Source organism: Colossoma macropomum, unplaced genomic scaffold, assembly GCF_904425465.1.
Source record: "Colossoma macropomum unplaced genomic scaffold, Colossoma_macropomum, whole genome shotgun sequence".
Taxonomy (NCBI): domain Eukaryota; kingdom Metazoa; phylum Chordata; class Actinopteri; order Characiformes; family Serrasalmidae; genus Colossoma; species Colossoma macropomum.
In genome coordinates, this window is record NW_023494807.1 from 30,050,731 (window position 1) to 30,067,801 (window position 17,071).

General features: G+C 40.6%; 1 protein-coding gene across 1 annotated transcript in view; it reads right to left on the minus strand.

Moving 5' to 3' along the window:
* clcn2a (chloride channel, voltage-sensitive 2a) overlaps positions 1 to 17,071 on the minus strand; it is a 76,378-nt gene that overhangs the window by 40,553 nt on the left and 18,754 nt on the right. Inside the window, exons 3-6 of the mRNA XM_036556163.1 lie at positions 14,863 to 14,991; positions 14,230 to 14,363; positions 7,007 to 7,084; positions 1,623 to 1,701 (exon numbers count right to left, since the gene is read on the minus strand). Coding sequence (XP_036412056.1) covers positions 1,623 to 1,701; positions 7,007 to 7,084; positions 14,230 to 14,363; positions 14,863 to 14,991 — 420 coding nt within the window. The remainder of the gene's footprint in view (positions 1 to 1,622; positions 1,702 to 7,006; positions 7,085 to 14,229; positions 14,364 to 14,862; positions 14,992 to 17,071) is intronic.

A 17,071-nucleotide genomic window follows, 5' to 3' on the forward strand; every position in this document is an offset into this window, starting at 1 on the left:
TCTCTGGAACATCCTGTCTTGCCCTGCTTTGTCTTTCCTGGTTTCTGTCTGTCTGTCGTTGTTTATCTTCCCTCACGTGTCTTGCCGTGTGCTTCTTGTCATCTGTGTCACCTGTCTGTTGTCTGTAGCACCGCCCTCTTATTAGTCCCAGGTGTTTCTGGTTTGTTCCATGTGTATTTATACCTTTGGCTGTGTGCTTTGTTTTTGCTCGGTGTTTTGTGTTCTCAGGCCCTGTTCTCGTTTTCTCCCGTTTGTTATCTAGTCCTCTTCATGTTCTTTAGTCTTGCTTCCCTCCTGTTGTAGTATTTTGTTAGTGAACGTTCTTATTGTTTTCTGGATTCTTTCATCATCGCTTTCACTAAACACAAGGACTTGCTCTTCCTGCCTCTTCGTCTCCCTCTACGTCACACCCTCCTTCAGTCAAGTGGTACAAATGGAGAGCATAAACGTCATGACAGCTAATCAATTACAAGATTTCTTCCCACAGTTCGTTTTACTATTGACGTTATCGATTGATTAGCTGTTGCAGCTCTACTCTGATAAACATGAAGCCGAGTGCTGAAGATAAATATACCTGAATCCTGAGCACAGAGCTGCTTTATTCCCTGCTGAAAAGAAAAATATATGGACATATATATATGAAATATATTTCACTTACTATATAGGTGCACTTTGTAGTTCTACAGTTACAGACTGTAGTCCATCTGTTTCTCTGATACTTTGTTAGCCCCCTTTTACCCTGTTCTTCAGTGGTCAGGACCCCCATGGACCCTCACAGAGCAGGTACTATTTGGGTGGTGGGTCATTCTCAGCATTGCAGTAACACTGATGTGGTGGTGGTGTGTTAGTGTGTGTTGTGCTGGTGCGAGTGGATCAGACACAGCAGTGCTGCTGGAGTTTTTAAACACTGTGTCCACTCACTGTCCACTCTATTAGACACTCCTACCTTGTCAGTCCACCATGTAGATGTAAAGTCAGAGACGATAGCTCATCTGCTGCTGCACAGTTTGTGTTGGTCATCCTCTAGTCCTTCCTCAGTGGTCATAGGACGCTGCCCACCGGACCCTGGTGGCTGGATGTTTTTGGTTGGTGGACTATTCTCAGTCCAGCAGTGACACTGAGGTGTTTAAAAACTCCAGCAGCACTGCTGTGTCTGATCCACTCGCACCAGTACAACACACACTAACACACCACCACGTCAGTGTTACTGCAGTGCTGAGAATGATCCACCACCCAAACTACAAAGTGCACCTATATAGTAAGTGGAGCTGATAAAATGGACAATGAGAATAGAAACAAGGAGGTGGTCATAATGTTATGCCTAATCAGTGTATATATTAGTGTTTGGAATGTATTTCAGAATGGACTGCACTGTACTTGATATATATATATATATATATATATATATATATATATATATATATATATATATATATATATGTATACACATATTTCTTTTTCCATATGGGAGTAAAGCAAGGCTTTCCAAAGGAAGGCAAGGCGGTTCCTGAGCGTTATCTAAGGCTTCAGCGGTGAATCATGTAAACATTGATTTAGCTCTGTGTAATAGAGTTAGAGGTCAAAGTACTGAATGACTCCTGTGGAACTGCAGTACACTTTACCTCCAATAGGGGCAGCAAAGCAGCAGCCAACTCCAACCGCACACGCCGCAGAGAGCATCTCCGTATTCCTCAGTTCATTCTGCAAGAGAGCACACACACACACACACACACACACACGCACACACACACACCATACACACACACACACACCACAGACACACAGAGACATACACACAGACACACGCTGTGCAGAGCTTTCTAAGGCAGTATTATGTAACGCAGAAGAGGTGATTAGACTGAACTGAAAGATACACTCCACTCTTAAAAAAGACGGTTCTCTAAAGTTCTTTAGTAAACACAGTGGGTCTATACAGAACTATCTGCATGCTTAAACAGTTCTTTGGTTCTTTAGATTGATGGAGGATGTGTTTGGTTCTATGTACCACCAAAAAGGGCTCTGCTACTGTTACAACACTGACATCATAACAATAGCAGAACACGTTTTGGTGCTATATAGAACCATTTTCAAAAAGGTTCTATACAGAATCATATACAGCACATTCTACATCATTCTGAAAAATTCATTAAAATTAATTTCACCATGCAGAGGACTATTTAAATATGCAAACGGCTCTTTGAGTGTTCATGGTTCTATATAGAACCACAGTCTTCACTGCAAAAAATGAGGTGAAAAAATCTTAAATCTAGCCAATATGTCTAATAATTCTTATTATGAGATTGTTGTAAGAATATAATAAGACTAACTTATTTCTAGTCATTTTTTTACCTGTTTTTAGGGATTTTATCTTTTGAAAGTGTCTTATTCCATGGGCAGATCATTTTACCTGTTTCAAGCATGATTTCTTTAAATAAGCAAAATGATCCGCATTATTTCCCTAACAAAATAAAATGATCTGCCAATGGAATACAACACTTTTACTAGATAAAATTACTTAAAACAAGTAGAAAAAGTGTCTAGAAATAGCTTAAATAATCTTATAATATGCCTAAAACAATCTCATAATGAGAAATATCAGATATACTGACCACATTTAAGACGTTTTCACTTCCTAAGATGTGCCGAGTTTACTAAAGCACCACATGGAGAACCACCTGTTTTCAGAGCGTGCTTGCACTAACTACAGCTTCGCTCTGTGTACCACAATCACCACAATAATCGACAAGAACAGACTCTTTTTAATGTGCTGTGCCATTAAATCTGCATGTTCTTGTATGTGGATAAAAAGAATGATCGTCAAACATACATCAAAACCGAAATAACAAACGTGAAATTAAAAGAAATCACAAATGGGGAATAGACAGCAAAATAAGGGTCTAGGTTTGCTTATCAAAGATCAACAGAAAATACTCGTTTGGTGACGTGGACACATCAGTCATACCCCGCACACCCTCTTACCTTGTTTCCCTCAAACGGCTCTTCCTTCAGCAGTAAGTGAAAATAGACATGGATACAAGTGAGTACCTGCACATCACGGCGCGAATGTATGTGCGGCCTCTGCCGCGTTCTCTGCTAACACAACACCTGCACACTGTGTATAGTGTATCCACACGGTCCCAGTGACTTGTTTTAACAGCGCAGTGATAATTTGCGCTCAGGAGTGGATAATTGGCTGGGTTTTTGCAGCCAATTATCCACCGATGCAGCATTTTCAATCAGCTCTGAAAATGATTAACGTCGGCCTCGTCTTCTAACTCTCATTTTATTTTATTGTATATTATTTTATTTCATTTATTTATTATTTTATATGCCATCGTACATCACAGAAACGCTCAGTGTAAATAATGCAGTCTATCAGACTCGTTCCAGTGATTGGACCCTTCAGGTGCCGAGAGCTTTTACAGAGCTGGGAAAATCTGCTTTTAGCTACAGCACCAGTGGCTGGAATTCAATAGAGGGAACTCTAAAACTTGGCTCTCTGGTGTCACATGAACCAGCTCCAATCAGCCTGACACTGCTTTATTTGATTTCGCTTAATTTTTAATATGACTTTTGGTATTTTTTAGCTGTGTCTTTTGTCTGTTGTTTTTAATTTTTACTTTTACTTTTATACTTTTATCTCTTTACTTCTTATCATTTTTTTATTTCTTTTATTAGTATTCTTTTTATTTCTTTTATTATTGTCAATTTATTGTTTTACCTCTATTTATTTATTATTTTTATGTTTAATTTATTTCATTTATGTTTTTATTTATTTTATCCTTATCTGCTCTGTTGCTTGATAAGTTGTTATTGTAATGTTAATCGTTTACTGATTTAACAGTTTATTGGTAGCTTCTTATTATTAAATTTTACTTTTATGATTTTTATTATTTAATTATAGCATTTATTTTTTTACTGTACAACTTCTCAATCCCTGATTCCTGTATTACTCAGCTGCATTGTAAAGGAGGGTCTCCCTCAATGTATTCTGAGTTTAAATAAAGGTTGATTGATTGATTTTATTTACTACATGTACATGTTTGTCTGATTCTGTGCAAAACCAAATTCCTTGTATGTGTAAGCAAACCTGGCCAATAAAGCTTCTGATTCTGATTCATTCAGCTTCCATCCACATCATACAGAGGCTGAAATAAGCCGAAGCCGATCCAGCTAGCTGGGTTTTGCCCCGTGAGGTTGTCTGTTCACGGGACTAATTGAAGCTTTCTCCTTGCTTGTAATCAAAAGTAACACCCACAGGTATACACGGGCGTCAGACCAGTAATTAGCCTGGTCCCTGCAGTCGGCCCGCGACTGCGGTTGCATGCAAACATGCAATTGTCTCATTGACTAATTACGCTGCCTAGGAGATCCGTCCAGTTACAGCTCAGTGCTGACATTGTCTAGCACGGTTTACAGCCCCGAGTCTTCCGTCAGACTCATTTTGTACTAACAACGTTATTGATCGCTTTACACAGAGCTGAGACAGCTGTGAGAGCGCTGGACGAGGGCCAGAGATTGAAAGACAAATATTACACAAAACGCCTCACAGCCTAGTAAATCTTAAGCTTACACTACAGCAGTGGTTCCCAAACTGTGGTACAGGTACCCTCAGGGGTACAGCGAACGATATTGGGGGGGACGTCAAAAGAATCCAACATAAATCTTCATTTAATTTCTTTAAATCAGCTGATCGCACAATTACATGCTGCTCTGATACAAGCAACAAAGTCTCCAGCACAGGGCAGCTTTAGCAGTTCTGTGTTTTATTCTTTAATCGTAAAAGGTTGCATTAGAGAAGAGTTTCATTCTGGCGTCTTCGGTGTAATATATATACATACACACCGATCAGGCATAACATTATGACCACCTCATTGTTTCTATGCTCATTGTCCATTTTATCAGCTCCACTTACTATATAGGTGCACTTTGTAGTTCTACAGTTACAGACTGTAGTCCATCTGTTTCTCTGATACTTTGTTAGCCCCCTTTTACCCTGTTCTTCAGTGGTCAGGACCCCCATGGACCCTCACAGAGTAGGTACTATTTGTGTGGTGGATCATTCTCAGCACTGCAGTAACACTGACGTGGTGGTGGTGTGTTAGTGTGTGTTGTGCTGGTCTGAGTGGATCAGACACAGCAGTGCTGCTGGAGTTTTTAAACACCTCAGTGTCACTGCTGGACTGAGAACCAAAAACATCCAGCCAACAGCGTCCTGTGGGCAGCGTCCTGTGACCACTGATGAAGGACTAGAGGATGACCAACACAAACTGTGCAGCAGCAGATGAGCTATCGTCTCTGACTTTACATCTACAAGGTGGACTGACCAGGCAGCAACACTCCTGTGTCTGATCCACTCGCACCAGCACAACACACACTAACACACCACCACCACGTCAGTGTTACTGCAGTGCTGAGAATGATCCACCACCCAAATAGTACCTGCTCTGCGAGGGTCCATGGGGGTCCTGACCACTGAAGAACAGGGTAAAAGGGGGCTAACAAAGTATGCAGAGAAACAGATGGACTACAGTCTGCAACTGTAGAACTACTCTCTAACCACAACTCAAAAATCATGTTTTACTAAATTTGTAAAAGGGCTACTAAACTTGGCATTGCACCACAAAAGTCACATGGACTCTTCATTACGATGCAATACGCTGGCCCCTCTTTTGTAAAAGCATGTCAAAATAAAAGTCCTTTGTTTTTGCTTGTGCTGCCTGACATTTGAGGAAGTAAGAACTTGCAGACAAATGTTTTTCAGTGAGTTGATCACTTTTAAAGTTGCTTTTTTGCAACATGGTTTTATTTTGAACTTTTTAAGCATAAAATCATGCCAAACTATTTTATTCAGAATTTTATAACTAAATTACCTTTTTGGATAGTTTACTTAATCAGCATATGGCTGGACAGTTGTGCTACCTGACATTTTTAGACTTTTGGAAGCAAAAAAGAAATAAAAATGAATTTTATATGGATGCACTAAAAACTGTTTTACATAAAAGAGGTATTGTTGAATAATAATATGTCATGTATATAGTAAAGTATTTTTTCCATATATATTATTTGTGTGTATGTGTGACAGAGAGGGGTGTACACACAAGGACGTTTAATGTCTGAGGGGGTACAGGGCTGTACAAAGTTGGGGAACCACTGCGCTACTGTATGCTTTTCCACAATATGTGGTATCAGTGGATTCAGAGGAGGCCTGAGAGAGTCCTGTAAGAATGAAGGTCCTGGTAATATATTGTTTGGCTAACAATACTGACCAATATTGAGGTTCTGCAACTATCGCTATCAGTAAAAATCATGTCAACATTTAGTGTCTTGTTTTCTATTGTAATAAACAAACGCCTGTCATGTCAGATAAAACCTTTTCAGAGAATTCAATGGTTTCATGCTGGAATGTCAGTCATTATTACTCTGTTCAATCCTTTGTTTGAGGGTCACCCTCAGAGTACTCTGAGTTATAGAAAAGGTTAATTGATTGATTGATTAACTTATCGATTGACTGATCGATTATAAAGGCTGTTAAGTCAGCACTTCAAAAACTACCTTGATTAAAAATAAGAAAAATAAGAGCTAATTAACACAAAACGCAAAGAACTCTGAGAAGCTTCAGGCTATAATAATTATACTATTTATGGCTTTGTGAGTCTGAGACTATATAAAAGATATATTATCCAATATCCAATAGTCAATATTATCAGTTACTAAAACTGTTAAAATCAATATTGATCACAATTTGTCATATCGGTCAAGCCCTCCTACACATGAGCTCTCTAGTGCTCCACAGCCTGTTCCAACCAGCAGGCTCTATAAACCAGTCTGAACAGGCTGTAATTTGAGGCAACTGGGATTTGATGTGATAAATATAGTCAAGACCACAAAGACTGAAGCACACAATGCCAGAACCTCAAACGGAGCAACGCTGCAAAATTGGTGCTGGAGAAAAATGTATGATGTTGTAAGGCAGATATTAAATTAATATGAAAGCGTCTCTCACCATGTAGATTCCTCCAAACAGGGCCATGAATTTACTCAGCAGAGCAGCACACAGACTGGCAACATGGACGAACGGCCCCTGAGTAGAGAGACAGTGTGGAAAGAGTTAGAGGTGACCACACTGAGGATCTAATGTCTAGACATTAATTCACCTTGACTCACTAATCTTGGGTTTCTTTTCAAATTCACTTAAAAAAACACTAATGTGGCCAATAACGACTGGAAGCTGGGAGCTCTGATGTGAAATAACCCTTAAATTCTGTATCAAGTACAGTGAGATACATACTCATTCTGCCGACTCAGTCGGGCCCCAGCAGGTCACATCCTGGACTTCAAGGAAAATCGTATATTTTTAAAACTGTGCTCTAAACAGTTTCGTTTGAACAGTTTCTTGTTTTTAAAGTTTGCCCATAAAGGTTCTACGTTGCCTGTAAAATGTTGAGTTTAGATGATTACTGAATGCTAATACCTGACTGGACTGAGCTGAAATGTTATTTGAGTATAAATGCATTACAAAGAATAATATTTCAGTTCAAATCATCTGGTTTCATCATATTAAAATTCACACAGCCAGTTTATTCACTGGAGAGTGTCTTTCATATGCCATCATGAAATCTTTTGTCTTTAAATCTCATATTTGAGTCACTTTTTTTGAAAAAATTGGTTTTATGTAGCATTCCCACATTTCTACAACAAAGTTGAGTCTGAAATCTTACCATATACCCTGTTACCATGACAACCCCACTTACAAGCTTAAGAAATATGGTTCTTCGAGGGTTCATTAGTAAAGAAAATGGTTATATACAGAACCATGAACACTTAAAGAACCATTTGCATTATTAAAGGGTTCTTTGCATGGTGAAATTGTTTTTCAGATTGATGGAGAATGTGCTGTAGATGGCTTTATATAGAACCTAGAAAGCACCAAGCTTGTATTGTAACAATAGCAGAACCCTTTTTGGTGCTATATAGAACCATCTACAGCACATTCTTCATATACCTGAAGAACCATTTCACCATGCAAAGAACTCTTTATTTGTGCAAAGGTTTCTTTGAGTGTTCATAGTTCTATATAGAGCCATTTTCTTTACTAAAGAACCCCTCAAGAACCATTTTTTAAGAGTGTAGGACTAAATTGAGGACAGTATCTACTACAGAATAACAGTTCCCAACTTCATAATCTCATCATGAACTCCAGATAAGAAAACAGTATCACACAAACATCCTAACTAGACTAAACCTCCTAAATCCTGTCCTAACTTTAGGATGAACCCCAACAGGGTCCTCACTTCTGTTTAAGGTCCGTTTCTATGGTTTTTAGGCAGCTGTGTCAGCAGCATAGTTCACTACCAGCATAATGAGCTCCATTTATTTCTACTGTAAAACGCTGCTTTCACTGTGAGATGATTTTCGTTTCTAACTCTGCATTTTAAAGATCTCAGACGCTGCAGACTCGATCTCCACCGCCCCTTTGATCACCTTCGTGTGTTAATGTTGATGATGAAATATTACAGTGATGGTGGTGAATAATGAGGAGACGGAGCTGAACGTGTGTCTGTTTATTAGGAGGAGTAATGTCAGCTAAAGAGTTTGGGAAATGGAGACTGAAACTGGGGAGCGACCACGCTCTGACAAACAGCAGGGGGCGCTCTCACAATGTTCTTAACTTCAAGTTTATCATGCTTTAGTTTTGTGTGACCTTTTTTCCCTCAGTTACGGCAGCTGTCTCACTAACTAACTCGCTTATTTTAATTACGAGTTCATGTTTCAGCTGTGTGTGTATGGCCGGTTGCTAGTTAACGGACCTTGCAGTTGATTGTCGACTTCAGTTGAGTAAGTTAAGATTTCCTAATTTGAGATAAGATGCTGTATTATCAGATTCCTTAATTAAGATACAATTTGCTTCTATAATACAAATTTGTGAATGATCTTATCCTGACCTCTCAGATCTTAAAACAAAAAGATAGGAAGTTTCTGTAATACGGCTCCTGCCTTAACTTACTCACTCATGTTTAGAAGGCTGAAGGTTCTCCACAAGGGGGTGCCATTGGCGCTGTTCCTCAGTGATACAGTGTCTTTGTTAAAGCTCTGTTTTGGAGGCCTTTTTCAAAAGGGATCGATCCAATTCATTCACACATTTTTCCAAATGAAGTAAATTATTATTCATTAACATATGCAAATTAATATGTGCTATGACTATGGTTCAACATTGCCTTAACATAAGCAGGCACAATATAAATAGACAGAAAAAGTTGAAATAGAAAAGCACTGGATTTACAAATCTACCTTTATAATGCTCCAAATAGTCGGTGTCATTTTTGCAGGGTAATATATTCTTTTATGCGAAGAATCTCTTGCAGAGGCACCAAAAATGACCCAGCATGGCCGTGACGTCGCACATAACATACACAAACATCACCATCGGCACCATTTCTCGTCACTCTAACAGTCAGTGTGCTTCTCCTCTGCCTCAAGCTGATTTCAAACAGAGCCGAGAGTTTTACCTTCAAAGCTCTGAGAACATCAGGAGGGAACACTGATCATATCACACAGGTTTGGAAGCCATCAGTGACACCATGAAATCAGTTTGAGGCACAAGCAAGCCAGGATACTTGCTCGCTGACTCTGCAAGATTCTGTGCATAAAAGTGCCCCCCCCCAACATTCATAAGAAACTGAACACCACAAACATCCATTGTTCTTTGAGAATATTAAAAACTAATTTGGAAATCCAGTGTTTTTAATTGACTGATTTACTCTTTATGTTGAAACATGATTAAACAATGAAAGAATCACAGCTGTAATTGTTTTAATTGTTTTATATGTTAATGAGCTGTGGAGTGGGTTTACGTGTGGTTGAGTGCTCGGTGCAGGAACCTGGGTTCCCAACATAAGGACTGCTCAATACTTCGAGGTAAGTTCCAACAAAACATCCATATTTTAGTGTTCACGTAATAAAAGACTAATTAAACTAATTAAATTAAACTCATTAAATTAAATGAAAGCAGTTTCTGGACATACTGACTCTAGTTGACTTGTTCAGTCCAATACAAGTTTTCCTGACTCAACTTCAGTACAGGATGAGGCCACAGGGTCGATTAGACCTTTAACTCCACAAACAGGCCTCATACCCACCATTTTTGCTCCCGTTCCAAAGCCTAGACTGCAGCTGAGGTAGGTTGCATTTCTCGGCCGCTACATCACCAATCCAGAGTGAAGCGCCCTTCATATGCAGCCTGGAAATGCAGCCTACATTCTGACTTAGTGATTTCAGGGACACAACTGATCCTTCCAGGCCTTCGGTTACCCACAGTTCTCTGCACACGAACGATGCAAAGGAAAAAAAAACAGCACCACCAACAGCAAATGATGGAAAATGAAGCTGTTGTAGCAGAGCTGGTTTAAAATGTAAGTTCTTCATGTCCTTCAATTCGTCTTTGTTACCTTATAAAGTGTAAAATGATTAATTAACGCTTTCATCTAAATATCGTATATCGTCCATACATCGTATTTTATTTATAAGTATTTGTATATATGTGTAGTTTATCGTACTACATAAGATCATCTCCTCCATTTCTGTGCCGAAATAAAAAAGCAACAAACTCAAGGCAGCGGCTCCGTTTTCTCACCGGTTCCCTCACGAGTTTGGCGCCGCTCTGGTGGCGTCACCACGCAGCCTCGTTAGGACCGATCCATTTGTCTGACCAATAGGCTACTAAGGAGGAGTCTTCATAGGACAGACCCGCCCTACCTCAGCTACAGCCTAGGCTTTGGAACACAGCTAATATCTCTCCCTCTGTTTAAACTCATAGCCCCACCCATAATCAGACTGCGCCAAACCACTGCTACGAGCAAGAGGGTCAACAGAGGATTGTACAATATTAAAATGCAGACATCGTTGTCAACAAAATAATGCTGATGTCATTCGTCCATTCTTTCTTTTATATTACCCATAGGGATGTTCTCAGTTGCTTATATTTAACGTTCTTTCTCTCTCACAGGTATCTCAATCTCAGGCCCCCCTCAAGTTAACTGAGGGCCCTTCAGGACCAGACAGACACTAGCTGCATTCCAAAGCCTGGGCTGCAGCCGAGGTAGTGCGGGTCCTCGGTAGGACTGTCCTATGAAGACTCGCCCTTAGTAGCCTATTGGTCACACAAATGGAGCAGCCCTAACAAGGCTGCGTGGTGACGTTGTCAGAGCGGCACCAAACTTATGAGGGAATTGGTGAGAAAACGGAGCCGCTGCATTGAGTTTGTTGCTTTTTCGTTTCTTCACGGAAATGGAGGAGATCTTATGCAGTACGATAAACGACTTGTACACAAATAATTCTAAATACAATACAATATATGGACGATATATATAATCACTCTGAATGTAGGCTGCCTTTCTAGGCTGTGTACGAAGCGTCCTTCACTTTGGAACGGCCTTCTATGACGTAGCGGCCGAGAAATGCAGCCTGGAGTTTGGAACGCAGCTGATGTCAACAGGTAAGTAAATATAAGTGCACATTTTTACACTGACCTGTACACCTGCTTTTGTTTTAAAATCCCCAAAGTCTGCACTAAGTGTCCCAAAATAGTCTTGCTGATGGGGCAGACCTACTGACTTCATCACAGACCTCACTAACCTTAATCATGAGAAAAGTGAAAGGAGGATTAATCCGTTTCGATAAAATATAGGATCCAACATGGATTTTAGTTCTGAAGCTGTTTGAATTCATGTTGTATCTTTGAAAAGCCGCTGGCAGAAATGAATCATTTACAGATGGGATATAAAACTACATTTTTCCAAAATAAAAAGAATGAATACAGACAAGAAAAGCAAATCCTCCAATAAATCAAACCTGGTGGGGGAATTTATCATCATGAAATTGGATTGAGATTATGCTTAGCACTGTATTCATAACCAGTTTGCCAATATGGGCAAATATATGTTTAAAAACATAACTAAAACTATTTGGAGCGCAGTTTTGGAATTTTCATTAACACAAGTGAATATTTTTAGGAAAATTTATTACCTGACCTGCCAGGTCCTAAACGAGTCGGTGTGGAATAATCCATATTAGAGCTGGCCGATATCATGATATTCATCGTTATCGTGATAAACTACATCACAGTATGTCACCATCTGGGCACATGGTAGACATCATTAGTACTCAATCATTGTATTCATTGGTTTTATAGTACTTTTTTTAATATGACACTACTTTGCCTGTTCTAACTCATCACATGTCAGAAAAAAACGTTGTGTCCCACTATTGGCTGCACACGGCCGTGAGAAGCTCAGGAGGCGTGGCCATGCAAAGGGGCTTATGGGAGGTGTGCACCCTCTGAAAAAAGGGACCTAAAGTTGTCACTGTTGTTGTTCTTTAGTTTAAAATGTGTTTGTGTTGTTTGGGTTATTTTGACTACATTCACATTATAAACCTCTTTGCTCAAATCCAGTTTTTTGCTCAGATCTGATTTCTCTACCATCATGATTCACATTTGTTTAGGTAAGTGACTCAAATCGGTCATTAAGGTGAACGAACCAGCGTCCTGAAACAACCTGCATGCGCACATCCTACTCAGTAATGTCACATGAACAACAGATAAATTATCAGCAGAGCAGACTGCGCTGTGATCATAAGTAGCTCTGATCAGCTCTCAGCTTCATTATTAGAGCGAGACGAAAAAGTTGTGAGATGAGCTGCTTTTCCACTGTTTACTAGTTTTAACTTCAGGTTTGGCGCTGCTGCCATGGTAACGCTGAATTATGACGCATGTGCAATAAAGAAAAGCACATCGATTCAGATCTGAGCATCATATTAAGGTTGCATGGCCACAAATTGGACACATATCCAATTTCGGACCACATATGAAAGACTATGTTCACATTACCAGGCTGAAGTGGCACAAATCTGATTTTTTTGCCCTAATGTGACTCAGATCTGATGTTTTCAGAGCTGTGTGGAGACGCAAATCAGATCTTTTCAAATCCAACCTGACCAATATTTATATGTGGTCCTAGATCAGATACCTATCTGATTTGTGGCCGTGCGACCTTAATGTGACGCTCAGATCGGAATTCATGTGCTTTTTTTCCACTGCGCGTGACCATCATTCAGCGTTACCATGGCAACAGCGCCGAACAGAAGTTAAAGCCTGTAAATGGTGGAAAAGCAGCTCATCTCACCTTTTTCTCCTTCGTCTCGCTCTAATAACGAAGCTGAGAGCTGATCAGAGTTAATTATCTTCTCAGCGAAGCTCATTCTGCTCGTTAGTTTGTGCTGATGATGCACGTGATTCATTCACGTGACGTTACTGAGTAGGATGACCGCATGCAGGTCATTTCAGGACGCCAATTCGTTCACATTAGTGACACATTTGAGTCACTTAAACAAGTGCGAACCATCATGTTAGATAGATCAGATCTGAGCAAAGAATCGGATTTGAGCAATGAGGCTTATAATGTGAACGTAGCCAAAGTGGCTCAGGTCAGATTTGAAAAGACCAGATTTGTGTGTCCACACAGCTCTGAAAACATCAGATCTGAGTCACATTAGGGAAACCATATTTGTGCCAATTAAGGCTGATAATGTTAATGTAGCCTTTGGTGTTTTGGCACAAAGCAGGTAAAAGTGGCCCAAATCTAATTTTCTCCACAAATCTGATTGTTTTATCAGGCTGTTCACATTATTATTTAAATGTGATCTGTATGCGACATCAGTCTGAACAGATCAGCTCCTAAACTGACCCGCATGTGTAAAAGAACAGAGCATCACAGCTCATCCAGAGGTAAACAATCACGACCGCCAACGAACGCCAGTCGATCAGCTTCATCTTCACCAGCATCACAGGAGCCATCATGAAGCTTCACTGACTGACAGCTGGGCTCATCACCCAGAATGTGTTGGAGCCGTAAAAAGGGCGCGGTCACTTCTTTGGTTTGTGTCCTCGGAGTCTTTAAACTTTGCTTTCAGACTTTTAACTGTTCTTTGACGCTGCAGCCTCGTTCTCCTGCGGCCGCGATCGGACAGTTCTTTAGGAATCTCTTATGTGCCTTTCTGCTTGGTGTCAATAAAAGAGTCATGGCCTCCTTATGTCTTACTCTGTGCTGACGCCACAGTATACTATGACATATCGTGTATCCTGAAACATTCTTGATGTACTGTGATACATGTTTTCCACCTCTGCCCCATTTGCTTTTATAGGAATTTGGCCAGGACGCTCGGCTCACTCACCTCTTTGCCCAGAGGCATGCCGCTGCCCAGAGCGCACGTCAGGCCAATGACTTTGGCCACAAATGTCTTGAAGGTCAGGTACTCTTTCAGCACCACTCCTCGCAGGATGGTCTTCATTTCTGGAATCCCAGAACCTGGAGGAGGAAAACAACAGATGAACAAAGACAGGAAAACAAGACAAAGAGAAGGAAAAGTGAATATTATTCCATTTCTACACTATTTCATGTCCACGCTGTTGTTAAAAGGTCTGTAATCCCTTTTCGTTTAATATTTAGATGTTTTACTCAATATTTCACATTTTGAGGACAACAAGAAGTTATTAAATTATACTGTAATGATCCATTTATACCACTTTCTTGTCAAGCTGTCTATATTGATTACTACTTTAGAAATGCAAGGCATTTTCAATACTCATTTTATTCTGGACACTCTACAGCTCTGGTCATTATTTTGGACACGTTCTTAATTTTTTTACAGCCTGTAATGAATTAAAGAATTATTGAAACCTGTAGATTTCCAGCTTCATATTAGAATCATGTTATACATTTATCTTTAACAAAACTGCTTTTCCACTATTGAAAACGGAGATTTCAAACAGTAGAGTGTATGTAGAAGTGTGTATGTATATCTCACCCACAGCCTGCGGTGCGAGTATCTGTGTGAACCCTGCGGAGAAGGTGATGAGGACCACAGGGTAAGTGACCCAGGCCAGATACTGCAGCAGCATGTTACTGTCCAGGCCTCCATACATCCACTTCTGTGCTACAGACACAACCACACATGCAGCACCTCATTATACTTCCATATAAGCAAAAATATTACATCACGAAAGGGTCGGTGATGCACATTTTTGTATCCAAGGCCCAATCCCGTTTCTGAATTTTACCCCTACCCCTTATTCTCGAGTGTCTTCTTGCCCCTTGGAACCGAGTTATAAGGGGTAGTGGTTGAAATCTTCCCTCTGAAATGGGACCCTCAAATAAAAAGAGCATCACTTCATTAACAGCTACCAGCGCTGCTCTGTAGGCGACCCTGCCCGTCTGCAGTGACAGCAGAGGAGGGTAAAGTTCAGCTCCTCACTGCTGGACTTTAGTTACATTTAGGGCATCATATGCCTTCAAAGAGGGGGGCAATTATTTATTATCACCCACCCCTAATTCTTCAGTGATATGAAGCTGAAGTCAGATATTCTCCAGCTTCTTATTCGAATTTTCCTGTTCCACCTTAAATGGAGCAGCAGTTACATTCTGACACCTCAGGCATTTAAGGTGGAATGGGAAATTTAGCTAGCTAACTAAAGACATCAGCACTACTAGCAATTTTATGCTTGCTATGAAGAAAAGGACCAAAATACACTGAAACGACATTAAACTTAATAATAATACAGTGGTTACTGTAATTTTTAACAGAGAAAATTCTCACATATCTCATTCTCTCATATCACTCTGTTTGGAGTCTCTGAAAAACCTCCGTTTGGAGGGCCATGTAGCCCCAACACTCCACCCTACCCCTCTATCTCAACATGAATCGGGACACCCTACCCCTAGACATGAATGCGCAAAACAGAGGGCTAAGTGGCAGAGGTGCGGGGTGAAATGGGAAAATGGGATCGGGCTCAAGTTCATTATTTTCTTATTAACCTCTTAAAATCTCAGGCTTATTACATACTAAGGCTTATTACTGAGCAACTACAGGGACTTCAATGCAAACTGGTTGAGCTGTTCTTAGATTATAGAAGTGTGTTATAAAACTTTGGGCCCGTTGGCAGCTCTGGTCATGTAAGGGGTTAACCTGTTAACTGTCACCCCATTTTTGCCTGAAACTGCACACCCAAAGTAAAGGGGGCGCTGTTCCCACATACTTTGGGCTACAGTCATGATCTTGGTCTCATTCGAAAGGAAACACTCGGGTTTTTTAGAATGACTGTCTGAATTAGTGACTCAGAGTAACAGAGTCGAGAATGGAGGAGTTTATTTCCTCCTGACTCATAGATCTCTAAACTGATCTCTGACTCTTGCTGTGTTATCAGACCTCATGTTGTGGATTATGGTGTCTCTGTGGAGGCAGAGAGGCTTTGAGGGTGAGGACACACAGATCTGCCAGCATTTGCTCATTCGGTGCTGATGTTGGACATGAGACGATCATAACTGCTTTGAATAACAGATCATAAAATGGTTTGTGGGAATCGAATCCTGAGATTTCCAGATTTTTAACTGTACACCGATCAGGCATAACATTATGACCATTATGTCCTTGTTTCTACGCTCATCGTCCATTTTATCAGCTCCACTTACTGTATAGGTGCACTTTGTAGTTCTACAGTTACAGACTGTAGTCCATCTGTTTCTCTGCATACTTTGTTAGCCCACTTTTACCCTGTTCTTCAGTGGTCAGGACCCCCATGGACCCTCACAGAGCAGGTACTGTTTGGGTGATGGATCATTCTCAGCACTGCAGTAACACTGATGTGGTGGTGGTGTGTTAGTGTGTGTTGTGCTGGTCTGAGTGGATCAGACACAGCCGTGCTGCTAGAGTTTTAAACACTGTGTCCACTCACTGTCCACTCTATAAGACACTCCTACCTGGTCAGTCCACCTTGTAGATGTAAAGTCAGAGACGATAGCTCATCTGCTGCTGCACGGTTTGTGTTGGTCATCCTCTAGTCCTTCATCAGTGGTCACAGGACGCTGCCCACAGGACGCTGTTGGCTGGGTATTTTTGGTTGGTGGACTATTCTCAGTCCAGCAGTGACACTGAGGTGTTTAAAAACTCCAGCAGCACTGCTGTGTCTGATCCACTCAGACCAGCGCAACACACACCAACACACCACCACCGCGTCAGT